Source organism: Balaenoptera acutorostrata, chromosome 3, assembly GCF_949987535.1.
Source record: "Balaenoptera acutorostrata chromosome 3, mBalAcu1.1, whole genome shotgun sequence".
Taxonomy (NCBI): domain Eukaryota; kingdom Metazoa; phylum Chordata; class Mammalia; order Artiodactyla; family Balaenopteridae; genus Balaenoptera; species Balaenoptera acutorostrata.
Genome location: NC_080066.1, coordinates 67,736,237 through 67,757,663, shown reverse-complemented (window position 1 = coordinate 67,757,663; position 21,427 = coordinate 67,736,237). Strand labels below are relative to the sequence as shown.

At 40.5% G+C, this 21,427-nt stretch overlaps 1 protein-coding gene and 1 long non-coding RNA gene across 2 annotated transcripts in view; one reads left to right on the top strand and one right to left on the bottom strand.

The window, feature by feature from the left end:
* The window catches only part of LOC130707612 (uncharacterized), a 35,065-nt gene extending 16,012 nt beyond the window's left edge, over nucleotides 1-19,053 (bottom strand). Inside the window, exon 1 of the long non-coding RNA XR_009007532.1 lies at nucleotides 18,545-19,053. This is a non-coding gene — a long non-coding RNA (uncharacterized LOC130707612). The remainder of the gene's footprint in view (nucleotides 1-18,544) is intronic.
* RPLP1 (ribosomal protein lateral stalk subunit P1) lies at nucleotides 19,046-21,141 on the top strand. Its single transcript, XM_007197794.3, has 4 exons — nucleotides 19,046-19,250; nucleotides 19,962-20,036; nucleotides 20,692-20,809; nucleotides 21,022-21,141. Exons 1-4 carry the CDS (start codon nucleotides 19,179-19,181, stop codon nucleotides 21,099-21,101), a joined length of 345 nt encoding a protein of 114 aa, XP_007197856.1. The 5' UTR covers nucleotides 19,046-19,178; the 3' UTR covers nucleotides 21,102-21,141.
* The last annotated feature ends 286 nt before the right edge of the window (nucleotides 21,142-21,427 follow it).

Here is a 21,427-nt window from a genome sequence, read left to right as displayed (position 1 = left end):
CAAAGATAAATAATAAATAAGTACTTCTAGGTATCTATCTGAAGACAACGAAAATGCTACCTTGAAAAGATATCTACACCCCCATGTTCATTGCAGCATTATTTACAATAGCCAAGACATGGAAACAACCTAAGCATCCACCAATGAATGAATGGACAAAGAAAATGTGTTATATATAATAACAATGGAATATTATTCAACTATAAAAAGGAATGAAATCTTGCCATTTGAGACGACATGGATAAACCCTGAGCACATTTTGCTAAGCGAGATAAGTTAGACAAGTACTGTCTGATGTCACTTATATGTGGAATTTTAAAAAACCAAACTTGTAAAACTCGAGAGTAATACGGTGGTTACTTGGGGTAGGAGGTGGGAGGACAGGAAAGATGTTAAGTTTACTTGCAACAAGTATAAATAAGCCCTAGAGATATAACGCACAGTACAGTGAATATAGACAACAATACTGTATTATAAACATCAAACTTCCTAAGAGACTAGAACTTGATTATTCCAACTAGTAAGAAGAAAGAATAATTATGAAATGTGATAGAGGTGCTAAGTATTGCTACAATGGCAATATTATAATATATAAATGATCTAACTATACATTATAAGGTGTTGAACACCTTAAAATTACACAAGGTTATATGTCAAATATATTTCAATAAAAAATGAAAAGTAGATTTTTGCAATTGTAAAAAAAAAAGCACTGGATAATATAAAATAATTTGCCACTGAATTCACAAATTCAACGAATTGCCTGACAACCATAATATATATGTATTAAGTATGCTCTTCTAGACATTTCAACAAAAAACAAGGTTGGGGGACAACATAAATTAGAAGTACTATTGAACATCATGGCGAAATATCCATTCTTATCTGGGTGAACATACATTTTTCTCTAAGTTAGTTTTTTTTTTTTTTGAGGCTGAACTTTTTTATTACTAAAATTATAGTTTATCTGTTTTTTATTAACAGTGAAGGCATGATATTAGTCCTAGCCAAACACGGATTCAAAGGTTAAGGAAAAAGACAAAATCCACTTTCTTGTCACTAATAGTAATAGTAAGCAGTGTCATAGGTGTGTTTCTAGAATGCTTCAGAGCACCTCTCTCAATAGATGCTACTGTATTTCATCTTTCTATTTCTTGACTATTTTTATTTTTTAAAAATATCATATTGCTTAGTCTTTTGAAACACTTTTTTTTTTTGGCCATGCCACGTGGCTTTTGGGATCTCAGTTCCCTGACCAGGGATCAAACCCGGGTCCCAAGCAGAGGTGTGGAGTCCTAACCACTGGACCACCAGGGAATTCCTGTGAAATACATCTTAACAGGAAGTTTTTACTATGATACGGGAACGTGGGGTAGTAGAATTTGTCTGAACAGTATGTTGAATCTAGTAAGCCCCTGAACTACACAAAATAAAGGGAAATGCATGGGCAGTTGATGTTTTGCTTAAATAGTTCTCTTAAATAGTCATGAAGAATAGCTGTAGTTAATTGGATGCTCAGTCTCTGATGCCCTGTAAAGGTGTTATTTATCATTTACAGGTGAAGAAATAGATGGAAAGAGTTAATGACCTGCTCAAGGACCCCCCAAAGTCATAAATGATGGAGCTGATTTTTAAACCCAAGTCTGACATCAAAGCTGTTAACTACTTTGCTAATGACTGTGACTCATTTTTATAGTTTAACTAAAAATTTCTTAGCCCTAGTCAATTTCACCTGATAATTTCTGATGTTTTACAAAACAGGACTAGTTTTTAGTCTTTTCTTATTGGTTTCTAGAACTTTATATATCCATTGGGTACTCTGGGCCTCATATCTTCTCCCAATCTGACTTTCTTTTCCCACTTTGGTTATAGTATTTTTTTAAAAAAAACCTAAGGGACTTCCCTGGTGGTCCAGTGGTTAAGACTCCACGCTCCCAATGTAGGGGGCCCGAGTTCAATCCTCCCCAGTCGGGGAACTAGATCCCGCATGCTGCAACTAAGAGCCTGCATGCTGCAACAAAGATCCTACATGCTGCATCTAAGACCCGGTGCGGCCAAATAAATAAATAAAAACTTAATTTTTAGAAAAGTTTAAGACTTACAGAATAATTGGAGGATACTATAGAGAGTTCCCACATATCTCACAGCTAGCTGTCCCTATTTTTTTTTCTTTTTAATGATATCTTTATTGAAAATTTTTGAAATTTACTGAAAAAGTCATTAATTTTAATAATCTCTTTATATTCTCTATTTGATGAGACACTGTCAACACTTCTTCCTTTGTTTCTTTAAGCATGGTTTCCTTTGGTTCTTTGAACATATTTATAATGGCTACTTTAAGGTCTTTATTAAATCTAATATGCGATCGTTCTCACTGGCAGTTTTTGTTGCCTGCTATTTCCCCAAACATGTAGGTTTTCCTTTCTTTGTATGTCTTGCATTCTTTTTTTTCCCTTTGGAAACTAGACATTTTAGGTAACATAGCAAGACTAGGTACTGGTTCTCTGGCTTTTTGCTTATTTGTTTAGTGATTGGCTTGATGAGTCTAGGGAAGTCTGTTTCCTCCTCACACTGCGAAACATCTAACGTTGCTCTTAGATGGAGCAGCCTTGAGCATGCACAGTCACTCTGGGATGGCAGTGATTTCGGCAGGGCTCTCTTTGACTGTTTCTTTCCCTGGCCACAACCAGCGGTTAAGCCCCACTGATTGACAAGCTGCCCCTATTTTTTAACACACCAATAGATTTGTTACAATTAATAAACCAGTATTGATATATTAACTAAAGTCCATATTGTATTTAGGTTTCCTTAGTTTTTACCTAATATCTTTTGTCTTTCCCAAAATTCCACGCAGGAAACCATATTACATTCAGTTATTGTGTTTCCTTAGGCTCTTCTTGGCTGTGACAGCTTTTCAGACTTGGTTTTTTCAGACTTTTGGCTTTTACCGGGTTGGCCAAAAAGTGCCTTCGGTCTTCAAGTAAAAATAAAAGACACATTTTTCATTTTCACCAAGAACTTTACTGAGCAACGTATTCACCCTTCTGTTCCACTACCTTCTGCCATTTTTCAGGCAACTTCATAATGCCATCTTCCCAAAACTTTTTATCTTTTTGAGCAAAGAACTGTTCTGGATGCTTTTTACAGTCTTCCAGAGAATTGAAATTTTTTCCATTAAGAAAATTTTGTAAAGACCAAAATAAATGGAAATCCTGAAGGTGCAAGGTCTGGTAAATATGGCAGATGAATCAGAACTTGCCAGCCAAGCTGTAACAGTTTTTTTTTTAAAATAAATTTATTTATTTTTGGCTGCGTTGGGTCTTCACTGCTGCGCGCAGGCTTTCTCTAGTTGCGGCGAGAGGCGGCTACTCTGTTGTGGTGCACGGGTTTCTCACTGCAGTGGCTTCTCTTGTTGTGGAGCACAGGCTCTAGGTGCCCGGGCTTCAATAGTTGTGGCACATGAGCTCAGTAGTTGTGGCTCACGGGCTCTAGAGCGCAGGCTCAGTATTTTTGGTGCACGGGCTTATTTGCTCCGCAGCATGTGGGATCCTCCCGAACCAGGGATCGAACCCGTGTCCCCTGCTTTGGCAAGCAATTCTTAACCACTGTACCACCAGGGAAGTCCACAAGCTGTAACAGTTTTTGCCTGGTCATCAAAGAAACATGTGGTCTTGAATTATCCTGATGGAATATTATGCATTTTCTGTTGACTAATTCTGGATGCTTTTCATTGAGTGCTGCTTTCAGTTGGTCTAATTGGGAGCAGTACTTGTTGGAATTAGCCGTTTCGTTTTCCACAAGGAGCTCATAATAGAGGACTCCCTTCCAATCCCACTGAATACACAACATCACCTTCTTTGGATAAACACCAGCCTTTGGTGTGGTTGGTGGTGGGCCATTTCGATTGACATAACCAAGCTGGTGCAAATGATTTTCAGCACTTGATTTGGGTATTCTGAGTATGTCGGCTATCTCTCGTGTGGTATAATGTTGACTGTTCTCAATTAATGCCTCGATTTGATCACTGTCAACTTCAATTGGTCTACATGACCATGGAGCATCATCCAGTGAGAAATCTCCAGCATGAAACTTCGCAAACCACTTTTAACGTGTTCGGTCAGTCACAGCCCCTTCTCCATACACTGCACAAATCTTTTTTTGTGTTTCAGTTGTGTTTTTACCTTTCTTGAAATAATAAAGCATAATATGCCAAAAATGTTGTTTTCTTCCATCTTCAATATTAAAATGGCTACACAAAAATTTACCAATTTTGATAAATCTTTTTTTAAATGCATGCTGATATTTCAACTGTCACATATAATCTAACAAAACTGTTTTGAATGAAGTTAAAGACAACTAAGTGCTACTAGAGCCATCTTACGGAAAAAAACTAATGAACCTTTTGGCCAACAGAATAGTTTTCAATTTTAATGTTATCAAACACATCAATCTTTTCCTTTCTATTCTGTGCCTAATGAAAATTTTCATACACTGATATCACAGAAAAACTCCTATGTTTTCCTCTAAAATTTTATAGTTTTGCTTTTCACATTATGTATGGTATGAGGAGGGAATTAAAAACATTCTTTCCCCACTCCCATACAGATAGAAAACTAGTTGTCCCACTGCTGGTTTTTGAAAAGGTACTCTTCCCCCTAACCACCTCTTTCCCACTTATAAAGCCATACCTCTGACCTTACCAAGTTCCCTTACAAATAGAGTGTATGTCTGGGTTCTCTGTTCTGATGGTCTGTTTATTTGTATGTCAATAACACTTTAAATTAATTCCATATGTATTTATCTGAGTACCTCCTATGTGCCAGGCACTGTTTTAGGAATAAGAAATGCAGCAGTAAACCACAGTTTGTGCCCTCAGTGAAATTTACATTAAAGTTAATCCTCCCTTATAACTAGAAAGCTATTAATGGCCTTTGATCCTTCCATTAAAACTTAAGGTCAATTTGTCAAATTCCACTGAAAAGCATAATGGAATTTTGATTGAAATTACACAATTTGGAGAGAATTACCCACTTTAAGATCCTTCCAGACTTCCCTGGTGGCACAGTGGTTAAGAATCCTCCTGCCGGGCTTCCCTGGTGGCGCAGTGGTTGAGAATCTGCCTGCTAATGCAGGAGACACGGGTTCGAGCCCTGGTCTGGGAAGATCCCACATGCCACGGAGCAGCTGGGCCCGTGAGCCACAGCTGCTGAGCCTGTGCGTCTGGAGCCTGTGCCCCGCAACGGGAGGGGCCGCGATAGTGAAAGGCCCGCGCACCGCGATGAAGAGCGGTCCCCGCACCGCGATGAAGAGTGGCCCCCACTTGCCGCAACTAGAGAAAGCCCTCGCACGAACCGAAGACCCAACACAGCCAAAAATAAAATAAATAAATAAATAAATAAATAAAATAAATTAAAAAACAAAACAAAACAAAAACTCTTAAAAAAAAAAAAAAAGAATCCTCCTGCCAATGCAGGGGACACGGGTTCGAGCCCTGGTCCGGGAAGATCTCACATGCCACGGAGCAACTAAGCCGTGCACCACAACTACTGAGTCTGTACTATAGAGCCCGTGAGCCACAACTACAGAATCCCTCACGCCTCGAGCCCATGCTCCACAACGAGAAGCCACCACAATGAGAAACCCATGCACCGCAACAAAGAGTAGCCCCCGCTCGCCGCAACTAGAGAAAACCTGCGTGCAGCAACCAGGACCCAACGCAGCCAAAAATAAATAATTAAAAAAAAAAAAAAAAAAAGATCCTTCCATCTGTGAATATATCACTCTTTTTAGTTTGCTTTTGATGTTGTTCCATAAAATTTTACGACTTTTAAAATGATGGCCATCCATCCACATCTTGTTAGATTTATTCCTAGAAACCATATGACTTTAATTGCTATTGTATGAGGTATATTTTTTTAAAATTTTTTATTTATTTATTTTTATTTTATTTATGGCTGTGTTGGGTCTTCATTTCTGTGCGAGGGCCCTCTCTAGTTGCGGCAAGCGGGGGCCACTCTCCATCGCGGTGCGCGGGCCTCTCACTACCGTGGCCTCTCCTGCTGCGGAGCACAGGCTCCAGACGTGCAGTCTCAGTAATTGTGGCTCACGGGCCCAGCCACTCCGCGGCATGTGGGATCCTCCCAGACCAGGGCCCAAACCCGTGTCCCCTGCATCGGCAGGCAGACTCTCAACCACTGCGCCACCAGGGAAGCCCCTGAGGTATATTTTTTAATATTGTATCTTCTAATTGACTTCTGCTGAGTACAGGAATGCTGCTGGGTTTTGTATATTAATCTTGACTTTAGTAACCTTGCCAAACTACTTATTAATCTTAACTGTTTGTCTATGGAACCTCTTGGAACTTCTGGGTAAACAATCATATCATCTATGAATAATGAAGTTTACGACTTTCCAATTTTAATACTTTTTCTTATCTTCTGGAGATGGCTAAACTCTAAAATAGTAATTGGAACTGAAGCAGAGAAAGCAGGCATCCTTTTCTGTTCCTGATTTTAAGGAGTTTGTTTCTAAAGTTTCATCATTAAGTATGATGTTTACTGTACATTTTTGGTAGATACCTTAGGATATGGAAGTTACCTTCTAACCCAGTTTTCTACAATCTATGGGAATAGTTACTTAATTTTATCAAGTGATTTTCTGAGTCTATAAGAAGTTCATGTAGATTTTCCTCTTTGTGAATGAATTATTTTTAATAGATTTCATTATGTTGAACTATCCTGTTTAGTAATGATATACCATATTTTTACATACAGTACAGATTCAGTTCATTAATTTTTTGGCTTTTTCCCCCCAGTTTAATTGAGATATAACTGACCGTAATATTTTATTTTGGAATGTGTTTACATTCATAACTGAGACGAGCCTATAATTTACCTTTCTCGCACTCTAAGGTTCAGGTTTTGTTACTATGGTTATAAAACAACTTGTGGAACAAAGTATTAATTTAATTCAAAAAGTATTTCTTATACAGATGGCCAATAGGCACATGAAAAGATGTTCAACATCGTTAATTATTACAGAAATGCGTATCAAAATTACAATAAGGTACCACTTCACACTGTCAGAATGGCCATCATTAAAAAATCTACAAATAACAAATGCTGGATGTGGATGTAGAGCAAAAGGAACCCTCCTACACTGTTGGTGGGAATGTAAGTTGGTGTAGCCACTATGGAAAAGAGTATGAGAGTTCCTCAGAAAACTAAAAATAGAATTACCATATGATCCATCAATCCCACTCCTGGGCATATATCCAGACAAAACTGTAATTCAAAAAGATACATGCACCCTGGGACTTCCCTGGTGGTCCAGTGGTTAAGAACCCACTTTCCAATGCAGGGGACACGGGTTCAATCCCTGCTCGGGGAACTAAGATCCCACATGCCACGGAGCAACTAAGACCATGTGCACCGCAACTACTGAGCACACAAGCCACAACTAGAGAGCCCGTGCGCCGCAACTACAGAGCCCATGTGCTTTGGAGCCTGCACGCCACAACTACAGAGCCCACGTGCTCTGGCGCCCGCGCACCACAACTAGAGAGCCCGCATGCCGCAACTACTGAGCCCACATGCCACAACTACAGAGAAGCTCGTGTGCCGCAATGAAAGATCCCCCATGCTGCAATGAAGATCCCGTGCAACAAAGATCCAACGCAACCAAAAATAAATAAATAAATAAATAAATAAATAAATATTTTTTTAAAAAAGAGAATATCAGAAGTCAAAGAAGCTATTAAAGACTATCGGGATATTAGAAGACTCAAGAGACAACTGGAAATGGTTCCCACCAGTCAGAAACAAGATAATTAGAGCATCAAAAAGAATGGCAACTGTAATGTACTAAAATAAATAAAACATATATTTAAGAAAAAATAACTTCTCCCTTTGATTAAAAGAAAAAAAAGATACATGCACTCCTATGTTCATAGCAGCACTATTCACAATAGCCAAGCCATGGAAACAATCTAAATGTCCATCGACAGATGAATGGATAAAGAAGATGTGGTACATATACACAATGGAATATTACTCAGCCATAAAAATGAAAGAAATAATGCCATTTGCAGCAACGTGATGCAACTAGAGATTATCATACTAAGTGAAGTAACTCAGAAAGAGAAAGACAGGGAGAACAGACAGCAGAAGCAAGAAGAACTACAATTCTACAGCCTGTAAAAGGAAAACCACATTCACAGAAAAACAGACAAAATGAAAAGGCACAGGACTTTGTACCAGATGAAGGAACAAGACAAAACCCCAGAAAAACAACTAAATGAAGTGGAGATAGGCAACCTTCCAGAAAAAGAATTCATAATAATGATAGTGAAGATGATCCAGGACCTCAGAAAAAGAATGGAGGCAAAGATCGAGAAGATGCAAGAAATGTTTAACAAAGACCTAGAAGAATTAAAGAACACACAGAAGAGTTAAAGAACAAACAAACAAAGATGAAAATACAATAACTGAAATGAAAAATACACTAGAAGGAATCAGTAGCAGAATAACTGAGGCAGAAGAACGGATAAGTGACCTGGAAGACAGGATGGTGGAATTCACTGCCATGGAACAGAATAAAGAAAAAAGAATGAAAAGAAATGAAGACAGCCTAAGAGACCTCTGGGACAACATTAACTGCAACAACATTCGCATTATACGGGTCCCAGAAGGAGAAGAGAGAGAGAAAGGACCAGAGAAAATATTTGAAGAGATTATAGTCGAAAACTTCCCTAACATGGGAAAGGAAATAGCCACCCAAGTCCAGGACGTGCAGAGAGTCCCAGGCAGGATAAACCCAAGGAGAAACATGCCGAGACACATAGTAATCAAATTGACAAAAATTAAAGGCAAAGAAATATCATTGAAAGCAACAAGGGGAAAACGACAAATAACATACAAGGGAACTCACATAAGGTTAACAGCTGATTTCTCAGCAGAAACTCTACAAGACAGAAAGGAGTGGCATGCTATATTTAAAGTGAAGAAAGGGAAGAACCTACAACCAAGATTACCTGGCAAGGATCTCATTCAGATTCAAATGGAGAAATCAAAAGCTTTACAGGGCTTCCCCGGTGGCGCAGTGGTTGAGAATCTGCCTGCTAATGCAGGGGACACGGGTTCGAGCCCTGGCCTGGGAAGATCCCACATGCCACGGAGCAACTGGGCCCGTGAGCCACAACTGCTGAGCCTGCGCGTCTGGAGCCTGTGCTCCGCAACGAGAGAGGCCCGCGCATCGCGATGAAGAGTGGCCCCCGCTTGCCACAACTGGAGAAAGCCCTCGCACAGAAACGAAGACCCAACACAGCCAAAAATCAATCAATCAATCAATCAAAAAAAAATACGCATCTGATTCAAGATCCTCATTAAAAAAAAAAAAAAAAAAAAAAAAAAAAAAAAAAAAAAAAAAAAAAAAAAAAAAGCTTTACAGACAAGCAAAAGCTAAGAGAATTCAGCACCACCAAACCAGCTCTACAACAAATGCTAAAGGAACTTCTCTAAGTGGGAAACACAAGAGAAGAAAAGGACCTACAAAAACAAACCCCCCAAAATTAAGAAAATGGTAACAGGAACATACATATCGATAATTACCTTAAACATGAGTGGATTAAATGCTCCAACCAAAAGACACAGGCTCGCTGAATGGATACAAAAACAAGACCCATATATATGCTGCCTACAAGAGACCCACTTCAGACCTAGGGACACATACAGACTGAAAGTGAGGGGATGGAAAAAGATATTCCATGCAAATGGAAATCAAAAGAAAGCTGGAGTAGCAATACTCATTATCAGATAAAAGGGACTTTAAAATAAAGAATGCTACAAGAGACAAGGCAGGGCACTACATAATGATCAAGATCAATCCAAGAAGAAGACATAACAATTATACATATATATGCACCCAATATAGGAGCACCTCAATAAATAAGGCTACTGCTAACAGCTATAAAAGTTGAAATCGACAGTAACGCAATAATAGTGGGGGACTTTAACACCTCACTTACACCAATGGACAGATCATCCAAACAGAAAATTAATAAGGAAACACAAGCTTTAAATGACACAATAGACCAGATAGATTTAATTGATATTTACAGGACATTCCATCCAAAAACAGATTACACACTCTTCTCAAGCACACACAGAATATTCTCCAGGATAGATCACATCTTGGGTAACAAATTAAGCGTCAGTAAATTTAAGAAAACTGAAATCATATCAAGCATCTTTTCTGACCACAACACTATGAGGTTAGAAATCAATTACACGGAAAAACACGTAAAAAACACAAACACATGGAGGCTAAATAATACATTACTACATAACCAAGAGATCACTGAAGAAATCAAAGAGGAAATCAAAAAATACCTAGAGACAAATGACAATGAAAACACGACGATCTAAAACCTATGGGATGCAGCAAAAGCAGTTCTAACAGGGAAGTTTATAGCAATACAAGCCTACCTCAAGAAACAAGAAAAATCTCAAATAAACAATCTAAGCTTACACCTAACGGAACTAGAGAAAGAAGAACAAACAAAACCCAAAGTTAGCAGAAGGAAAGAAACCATAAAGATCAGAGCAGAAATAAATGAAACAGAAGCAAAGAAAACAATAGCAAAGATCAATAAAACTAAAAGCTGGTTCTTTGAGAAGATAAAATTGACAAACCATTAGCCAGACTCATCAAGAAAAAGAGGGAGAGGACTCAAATCAATAGAATTAGAAATGAAAAAGGAGAAGTCACAACAGACACCGCAGAAATACAAAGCATCCTAAGAGACTACTACAAGCAACTCTATGCCAATAAAATGTACAACCTGGAAGAAATGGACAAATTCTTAGAATGGTATAACCTTCCAAGACTGAACCAGGAAGAAATAGAAAATATGAACAGATCAATCACAAGCACTGAAATTGAAACTGTGATTAAAAATCTTCCAACAAACAAAAGTCCAGGACCAGATGGCTTCACAGGTGAATTCTATCAAACATTTAGGGAAGAGCTAACACCCATCCTTCTCAAACTCTTCCAAAAAACTGCAGAGGAAGGAAAACTCCCAAACTCATTCTATGAGGCCACCATCACCCTGATACCAAAACCAGACAAAGATACTACAGAAAAAGAAAATTACAGACCAATATCACTGATGAATATAGATGCAAAAATCCTCAACAAAATACTAGCAAACAGAATCCAACAACACATGAAAAGGATCATACACCATGATCAAGTGGGATTTATCCCAGAGATGCAAGGATTCTTCAATATACGCAAATCAATCAATGTGATACACCATATTAACAAATTGAATAAGAAAAACCATATGATCATCTCAATAAATGCAGAAAAAGCTTTTGACAAAATTCAACACCCATTTATGATAAAAACTCTCCAGAAAATGGGCATAGAGGGAACCTAGTTCAACATAATAAAGGCCACATATGACAAACCCACTGCAAACATCATTCTCAATGGTGAAAAACTGACAGCATTTCCTCTAAAATCAGGAACAAGACAAGGATGTCCACCCTCATCACTATTATTCAACATAGTTTTGGAAGTCCTAGCCATGGCAATCAGAGAAGAAAAAGAAATAAAAGGAATATGAATTGGAAAAGAAGAAGTAAAACTCTCACTGTTCGCAGATGACATGGTACTATACATAGAAAATCCTAAAGATGCCACCAGAAAACTACTACAGCTAATCAATGAATTTGGTAAAGTTTCAGGATACACAATTAATGCACAGAAATCTCTTGCATTCCCATACACTAATGATGAAAAATCTGAAAGAGAAATTAAGGAAACACTCCCATCTACCACTGCAACAAAAAGAATAAAATACCTAGGAATAAACTTACCTATGGAGACAAAACACCTGTATGCAGAAAACCATAAAACAATGCTGAAAAAAATTAAAGATGATACAAACAGATGGAGAGATATACCATGTTCTTGGATTGGAAGAATCAATACTGTGAAAATGACTATATGATCCAAAGCAATCTACAGATTCAATGCAATCCCTAGCAAATTACCAGTGGCATTTTTTACAGAACTAGAACAAAAAATCTTAAAATTTGTATGGAAACACAAAAGACCTCAAATAGCCAAAGCAGTCTTGATAGAAAAAACAGAGCTGGAGGAATCAGACTCCCTGACTTCAGACTATACTACAAAGCTACAGTCATCAAGACAATATGGTACTAGCACAAAAACAGAAATATAGATCAGTGGAACAAGACAGAAAGCCCAGAGATAAACCCACACACCTATGGTCAACTAATCTATGACAAAGGAGGCAAAGATATACAATGGAGAAAAGACAGTCTCTTCAATAAGTGGTGCTGGGAAAACTGGACAGCTACATGTAAAAGAATGAAATTAGAACACTCCCTAACACCATACACAAAAATAAACTCAAAATGGATTCGAGACCTAAATCTAGACTGGACACTATAAAACCCTTCGAGGAAAACATAGGAAGAACACTGTTTGACATAAATCACAGCAAGATCTTTTTTGATTCACCTCCTAGACTAATGGAAATAAAAACAAAAATAAACAAATGGGACCTAATGAAACTTAAAAGGTTTTGCAAAGCAGAGGAAACTACAAACAAGACGAAAAGACAACCCTCAGAATAGGAGAAAATATTTGCAAACAAATCAACTGACAAAGGATTAATCTCCAAATATATAAACAGCTCATGCAGCTCAATATTAAAAAAACACCCCAATCAAAAAATAGGCAGAAGACCTAAATAGACATTTCTCCAAAGAAGACATACAGACGGTCACGAAGCACATGAAAAGATGCTCAACATCACTAATTATTAGAGAAATGAAAATCAAAACTACAATGAGGTATCACCTCATACCAGGTTAGAATGGGCATCATCAGAAAATCTACACACAACAAATGCTGGAGAGGGTGTGGAGAAAAGGAAACCCTCTTGCACTGTTGGTGGGAATGTAAATTGATACAGCCATTATGGAGATCAGTATGGAGGTTCCTTAAAAAACTAAAAATAGAATTACCATGTGACCCAGCAATCCCACTACTGGGCATATACCCTGAGAAAACCATAATTCAAAAAGACACATGCACCCCAATGTTCACTGCAGCACCATTTTCAATAGCCACGGAAGCAACCTAAATGCCCATCGACAGACGAATGGATAAAGAAGATGTGGGACATATATACAATGGAATATTACTCAGGCATAAAAAGGAATGAAATTGGGGCATTTGTAGAGACGTGGATGCATCTAGAGACTGTCATACAGAGTGAAGTAAGTCAGAAAGAGAAAAACAAATATCATATATTAACGCATATATGTGGAATCTAGAAAAATGGTACAGATGAACCGGTCTGCAGGGCAGAAATAGAGACACAGATGTAGAGAACCAATGTATGGACACCAAGCAGGGAAAGCAGCGGGGTCTGGGGGTGGTGGTGTGATGAATTGGGAGATTGGGACTGACATGTATACACTGATGTGTATAAAACTGATGACTAATAAGAACCTGCTGTATAAAATAAATAAATAAAATTCAAAAAAAAAAGAGAAAGGCAAATACCATATGATATTCCTTGTATGTGGGATCTAAAACATGACACAAATAAACTTATCTATGAAACAGAAACAGAGTCACAGACACAGAGAACAGACTTGTGGTTGCCAATGGGGAGGGGGTTGGAGGATGGATGGATTGGGAGGTTGGGGTTAGCAGATGCAAACTATTATATATAGAATGCATAAACAACAAGGTCCTACTGTATAGCACAGGGAACTATATTCAATATCCTATGATAAACCATAAGGGAAAAGAATGTTAAAAAAAAAAGAATGTACATATATGTATAACTGAATCACTTTGCTGTACAGCACAAATTAACACAACATTGTAAAACAACTATACTTCAATAAAAAAAAAACTATTTCTTATTAGTACAGTTTAAAATGGGAAAAATCTTGTTTTACTGTGTGTTGATATGTATTATACTCACCAGATCGGTTTTTTGTTAAGTACACTGGTGAGGGAAGTATGTTTTGGACTGATTCATTCTGGCTTTGGAAACGTCTGAATTTTTCAATAATTTTACATTTTTCCTCCCAAATTCCACTATAACTGCTTCCTAGATTTAGATGAAAACGCAAAACAAGTTTTATTTTTAGAAACCTTGATAGTTTTTTTTAAAAAAGCTTTTTAAAAAGTTTGGGGGCTTCCCTGGTGGCGCAGTGGTTGACAGTCTGCCTGCCGATGCAGGGGACACGGACGGGTTCGAGCCCTGGTTTGGGAAGACCCCACATGCCGCGGAGTGGCTGGGCCCGTGAGCCACAACTACTGAGCCTGCGCGTCTGGAGCCTGTGCTCCGCAATGAGAGGCCACGACAGTGAGAGGCCCGTGCACCGCGATGAAGAGTGGCCCCCGCTCACCGCAACTGGAGAAAGCCCTCGCACAGAAACGAAGACCCAACACAGCCAAAAATAAATAAATAAATAAATATATTTTTTTTAAAAAAGATAAGATGGGAAAAAAAACTTGTACAAATCTAGAAGATCTGACACCCCATCACTTTAAAAAAAAAAAGTTTGGTATATTAAGATATGTTTACATTTGTGGATAAGATGAACCCAAGTGGGACTCTAAATTGGGGGATTCCAATGGAAATGTTTGGTCAGGGATGATGAGATAATGGCATTGATTAAACAAAGCAGGTTCCTGGGGAAAACAAAAAACAAAAAACTGAATCACCTTTCCAGGAAACTAGGCAAATTCCAAGAGGGAAATAATTGATGAAATGTAAAGATTACCATTTTGTTAGTAGGAGTTATATTTAAGGTTCAGATATGTAATAAATGATACACATACACGTTGTAGACAATTCAAAATACCAAAAATAAAGGAAAAGTTAAGACACTGATGAAAGAGACTGAAGACCCAAATAAATGGAAAGATATTCCATGCTCATGGTTGTAAGAATACTGATAAAATGTCCATACTACCCAAAGCAATCTACAGATTCAATGCAATCCCTGTCAAAATTCCAATGGCATTTTTCACAGAAATAAAAACAACCCTAAAATTTATATGGAACGACAACACATCCTGAATAGCCAAAGCAATCTTGATAAAGAAGAACAAAGCTGGAGACATCACAAAGCTATAGTCATCAAACAGAACAAAAACAAACACATAGATCCATGAAACAGAATAGAGAGCCCAGAAATAAACTCATGCATATACAGTCAATTAATTTATGACAAAGGAGCTAAGAATATACAATATTCAATAAATGCCATTGGGAAACTAGACAGCCACATGCAAAAGAATGAAAGTAGACCACTATCTTACACCATACACAAAAAATTAACTCAAAACGGATTAAAGAATTGAATGTAAGGCCTGAAATCATAAAACTCCTAGAAGAAAGCATAAAGCAGTAAGCTTCTTGTCACAGGTCTTGGTGATGATTTTTTGGATCTGACTCCAAAAGCAAAGGCAATAAAAGCAAAAACAAATTAGTGGGATTACATTAAACTAAAAAGCATGTGCATTGAAAAGGAAACTATCAACAAAATGAAAAGGCAACCTACTGAATGGGAAAAGATATTTGCAAATCATGTACCTGACAAAGCGTTAATATCCAAAATATATTATAAACTCATACAACTCAATAACAAAAAAACAAACAATCAAATTAAAAAACAGGCAGATCTGAATAGATATTTTTTCAAAGACATACAGATGGGCAACAGGTACTTGAAAAGGTGCTCAACATCACTACTCATCAGGGAAACACAAACTTAAACCACAATGGGCTATCATCTCCCACCTGTTAAGAATGGCTATCATCAACAAGAGCTAACAAGTGTTGGCGAAGATGGGGAGAAAGGGAACCCTCATGCACTGTTGGTGGGAATGTAAATTGGTGCAGGCGCTACGCAAAACAGTATGGAGGTTCCTTCGAAAATTAAAACTACTATAATCTGTCCCACGCCCCAACCCACAGCACTGGATTCCAAACACGGCCCGGGCAGGTGTGGCAGTGCCCCCTTGTCATGAAGTGGCCTGCGTGACCAGGGAACCCCACAGCCGCCTGTCAGGACAGTGTGGCATTGCCAGCCAACTCTAGATATAGTGCACCAGGTAGTGCCCTGTCCACTTGCCCCACTGCTGGGCAGAAGATGCACTTGTTTGGCGTCTACCGTGTCTCGGCACAAACAGTGCCCCTTAAACCGCCACCCGAGGGCACAGCAGGACAATGGCCTCTGCCCCGTGCCCCTCATTCTCCGACTCCCTCAGTGGCCCAGAGGCTGCCTCCCACTGGGCTCTCGGCTGCATCCCCACACCTTGTTGGGGAGCGCCTTCTCAGCTGGCCTGTTCCCGCTAGTTGGAAAGAGCTGCGTAGATCAGTTCCCATCAAGTTTGTACAGTCCTTGTAACTACTCCCCCCCAAACCCACCCACTTCGGTGCTGGCTGGGACTGGACTGGGTCCGCCGTGCCAGCCCTTTTGGACCTAACTCCTGTAGTGTCTGCTTTGACCCCTGCCCCAGTCTCTGCTCCCTGTGTCCCCTGTCCTCTGGACTGGAAGTTAAGGAAGGCTGCATGGAGGAAGCAGCTGCTCTCATTATTCAGTGTAAGTGGGAGGGTGTCTTGGCAGGGAAGGGTGCTTCCCTATGTACAGGCTTACCAGCAGCCCTGGCCCACTGGGACAGCTTCGATGCAGGAGGGTGGGGTGCGGGGCCTCCTCGCCAGTCTCGGCTCCCTTCCAGGCACTTGCCTGCTGTGTTAGCAGCTGGTCTTGTTTGGGCCCGCGCTGCCCTCCCCTCTGCTCTTCAGGAGTCCTGCCTACATGCCCACTCGTGCACTTGGCTGCTTCAGCGCTCACGCCCAGCGCTGTAACGACCTGTGTCTCTGGATTGACTGTGAGCCCCTAGGGCAGGGCTCCATCAGTCAACCTCGTGTCCCTGCTACACATCGGTGCTATTAAACATGAGTTGGATCCATGGGAAGAAAAAAAAAAAAAAAATCCAGAAATTCTACTTCTGAGTATTTACTAGAAGACAACGAAAAACACTAACTTAAAAAGATACCTGGGCTTCCCTGGTGGCGCAGTGGTTGAGAATCTGCCTGCTAATGCAGGGGACACGGGTTCGAGCCCTGGTCTGGGAAGATCCCACATGCCACGGAGCAGCTGGGCCCGTGAGCCACAACTACTGAGCCTGCGCGTCTGGAGCCTGTGCCCCGCAACGGGAGGGGCCGCGATAGTGAAAGGCCCGCGCACCGCGATGAAGAGCGGTCCCCGCACCGCGATGAAGAGTGGCCCCCACTTGCCGTAACCAGAGAAAGCCCTCGCACGAACCGAAGACCCAACACAGCCAAAAATAAAAAAAAAAAAAAAAAAAAAAAATAAAGTAGCTATAAAAAAAAAAAAAAAAAAAAAAGATACCTGCACCCCCATGTCCACTGCAGCATTATTTACAATCTCCAACGCATGGAAACGACCTAAGCGTCCACCAACGGATGAATGGATAAAGAAAATGTGATGGAATACTATTCAGCAAAAAAAAGAATAAACTCTTGCCATTTGAGACAACATAGGTGGAACTTGAGAGCGTTATGCTAAGTGAAATAAGTCAGAGAAAGGCAAATACCATATGACCTCATTATATGTGGAATCTAAACAAACAGACAAAAAAAAACCCCCCCAAAAAACAAAAACAAGCTCATAGATACAGGAAACAGATTTGCGGTTGCCCGAGATGGGGATGCGGGGCTGAGTGAAATTGGTGAAGGGGGATCAAAGCTACAAATTTCCAGTTATAAAATAAATAAGTCATGGGGATGTAAGGTACAGCATGGTGACTACTGTGAATAATATACCACACACTGAAAAGTTGCTTACAGAGTAGACCTCATCACACACAAATAAATTTGTTCTCTATGTATGATTGATGGATGTTAACTAGACTTATTATGATGATCACTTCCCAGTACAAACAAATGTCGAATATTATGTTGTACACCTGAAACTAATATATCAATTATACCTCAATTTAAAAAATTCTAAAGAAAACCTCTCAGCATGAACCCAACACCAGTTTCATTAGCTTCAAAGGACACAAGGCAATACAGCACCTAGCCAGACAGCAGTTACATCAAGAGGTCTTTTAACATCACAAGTACAGTTTCAAGGCATTTACATCCAACCACGGGTTCCCTTATTTACCAAAAAAAAAAAAAAAAAAAAAAAATGAAGCTTAAGTGGCAAGTTCCCCTATATTCCTAATATATATTTTATGCTTTGGGAATAAAAAAAAAAAGAAGACAAAATTTACTCATAATCCCCAAACCCATCCCTCTCTGCACACACAAGAAGGAAGCACTGAATTTAGGTTCCTAGATTCCAAATCCAGGTTCGGCCTCGTAGTAACTGCGGAATCTTGCGCAGTTACCGGGCCTACACCTTAGTTTTGCCATCCACAAAATGGAGATAATAGTACTTACCTCTTATGCTGGGTGAGGATTAAATGAATCCTTGCAGAGTGTGGCTCAGTGCCTGGGTCACAGTAGGCGCTCAAATGCCTCTGCTACAGTAACGTTGCAGGTTTCTCATTTTCTCCTATATTCACTTAGCATTTTATCCGAGAAGCTGCACTAAGCACCGGGACCTCCAGGTTAAAACCTGTTTCCTGCTCTTCAGCAGGTCACTGCCTGCTTAAACACTCTCACACGGGCTACAGCAGGTGGGAGTGATACCTGTTTATCTAGGCAACTTTTTGCTAAAAATATTTTTACTGTTCACAAGCCCTAAGATTTTACCCAAGCCTCGGGAACTAGCGTCTGCAAACGCCTATTAACTTTTTGAACCCGCAAACAAGCGAGATACGTGTCTGCGCAGGCGTCTTTGGTGTATTGTCGCGAGATGTTCTAGTCCCGCCTCTTCCGGTAGACTCGGGCGCCGATTGGTCCGCTTGGCTAGTATAAGAGGCTGCGCGAAGGCGGGCACTTCCTTTTCCTCAGTTTCCGCTAAGGTGCTCGGTCCTTCCGAGGAAGCTAAGGCCGCGTTGGGGTGAGATCCTCACTTCATCCGGCGACTAGCACCGCGCCCGGCAGACCCTGCCTAGCACTCGTCCGCACCATGGCCTCCGTCTCGGAGCTCGCCTGCATCTACTCGGCCCTCATCCTGCACGACGATGAGGTGACGGTCACGGTGAGTGCGGGCGTGGGCCGGTGGCGGGGCGCAGGTTCCCCGCCCTCGCAGGCGTCCGGGGCGGACTCTTCTGGCCGGAGCCGCGGCCATCGACACCCCAACGGAGGGGGACTGGCGGGACGGGCTCCCATCGGGTGGTCCCATGTGCGGGGCGGCCTGGGGCCTCGGCCACGTGCCCGCCCCGGAGGGAGTGGCTTTCACTTGGCGGCGGCGCGCTCGGGCTTTGAGAACCTGTATTTAGAGAAACTTGTGCAACACGTGGGCAGCCTCATCCGCAGCTAGAAAATGCCCCAGGACGCTTTATATTTCCATTTGGTGTGATTTCCTTTCGTGCTCTTGAGAAGACTCCCTGGGGCCTGGCTGCGTGGTGTGGAGGCTCTGCTCCACCTCTGGCCTTGCCTCACAACTTAAAATAGCTGCGTGACTTGGGCAAGTCCCAGCCTGTGAAGTGGCAGCGATGAACTCGAGGCCGTGCAAAGTACCTGGCACACAAGAGCAGAGGCTTTTTTTTTTTTTTTTTTTTGCCTTTAGAGTGGAAGAAAGAGTCGTCTTAAATTAGCATACATGCGGTGCCGATAGAATATTTGAACTGGGTAAACGTAGTTTTGTACACATGTTACGAGTGATTTGCTTTCAATTTGCAGTATTTCGGAGACATTTACGAAAGCTAAACTTTGCTGTCTGATGGATTGCCGTTTTTATTTGTTTTAGGAGGATAAGATCAATGCCCTCATTAAAGCAGCCGGTGTAAATGTTGAACCTTTCTGGCCAGGCTTGTTTGCAAAGGTAAGGTGATGGTGGCAGTGATTTGGAGAAACAAATTTTGGAAGACCATTAAGTCAGGTGCTCATTCTAACCTCCAGAAGTGCCAGAATTCCACTGGACTTGTCCAAGTATGAGCAATAATTTCCTCATTTCTATCTCTAGGAGCTAATTAAGGTTTTGCTTTGTTATGTCTTTTTCTCTTGGTCTCAGACTCTGCTTTCTCTTTCCTTCTGTTCTAAAATCATGAGGAAAATATATTAACCAGGTCATTCCTTCATAAAACGGTCACCCAGGAGGTAATAGACTAATGAAAACCGGATTCCTACCCAAGGAATTTAGCACTGGCTACCTTCCATTGTGTAGACTACTTAATCTCTGGCAAGTGAAACTGATAGCCTCTAACTATTCACCTCCTGTCCTTCAACCTTGAGACTTGAAAGATTGGAAACATCGTTCCTAAATCATCTTCAGTGAATTCCCTTGGGAAAAGTCCTAGAATTACATAGTAAAAAAAACTGAATTCACTCTAAAGAGGAGACATGAACTGTGGAAAGCATCTTGGTTTGAGTGTTTAAGGAAGCTTGAAATTTCTCCTAGCAAGTTAAGCCAGCATTTTGGTGCTGGAACAAAAGGACAGAACTAAGCATTTACCTATATATATGCGTGTGTATTGCAGGCTTTGGCCAATGTCAACATCGGGAGCCTCATCTGCAATGTGGGGGCAGGTGGACCTGCCCCAGCAGCTGGTGCTGCACCAGCAGGAGGTCCTGCCCCCTCCACCACTGCTGCCCCAGGTAGGAAACTTGGTATCAGAGCGTGGAGATTAAAAGTATTATAGGCAAAATTGTTCTTCATTTGCTAAGAGTAGATGATGTATAGAAATCTTAAAACCAGAGGTATAGTTTGATGAGGGAAATCTAGGGTATTTTTGACCACGTAAGTTGAAGGGCCTGGAGCTCTTTGGAGTTTGAGAGAGGTAACTGACTATTTTTTGTTTTGTTTTTAGCTGAGGAGAAGAAAGTGGAAGCAAAGAAAGAAGAATCTGAAGAGTCTGATGATGACATGGGCTTTGGTCTTTTTGACTAAACCTCTATAGTAGCACGTTCAATAAAAAGCTGAGCTCTTTGCTGCTGTTGGTCTTACTGATAGTTCTGGGGATGTGTTGTGTAAAGATGAACTGTGGCTTTCAGTGGTCTCTTCCTGAAAGAAGAAGCTGGGTGCAGCATTGAGAACTGCATGGAGAGGCAGGAGGAGAAAGGTTCAGAGCAGACACCTTGTCCGGACTGCCCACATGACTTCATGATTACAGGCTCTGTCCTCTAGACCTCGATAAGAGTCACTGTTGGGGGTGATCCAGCCCTCAGATTTCTGAAAAACTAATAAATGAAGTAGCTTTTGGGGGAGAGGTGATT

What these genes read in the sequence shown, in the direction of transcription:
- RPLP1 (XM_007197794.3), top strand. Translation starts at nt 19,179, where the DNA reads ATGGCCTCCGTCTCGGAGCTCGCCTGCATCTACTCGGCCCTCATCCTG. An exon ending in ACGATGAGGTGACGGTCACG is followed by an intron (nt 19,251 to 19,961) that starts GTGAGTGCGGGC and finishes TATTTGTTTTAG; the next exon opens with GAGGATAAGATCAATGCCCT. An exon ending in GGCCAGGCTTGTTTGCAAAG is followed by an intron (nt 20,037 to 20,691) that starts GTAAGGTGATGG and finishes TGTGTATTGCAG; the next exon opens with GCTTTGGCCAATGTCAACAT.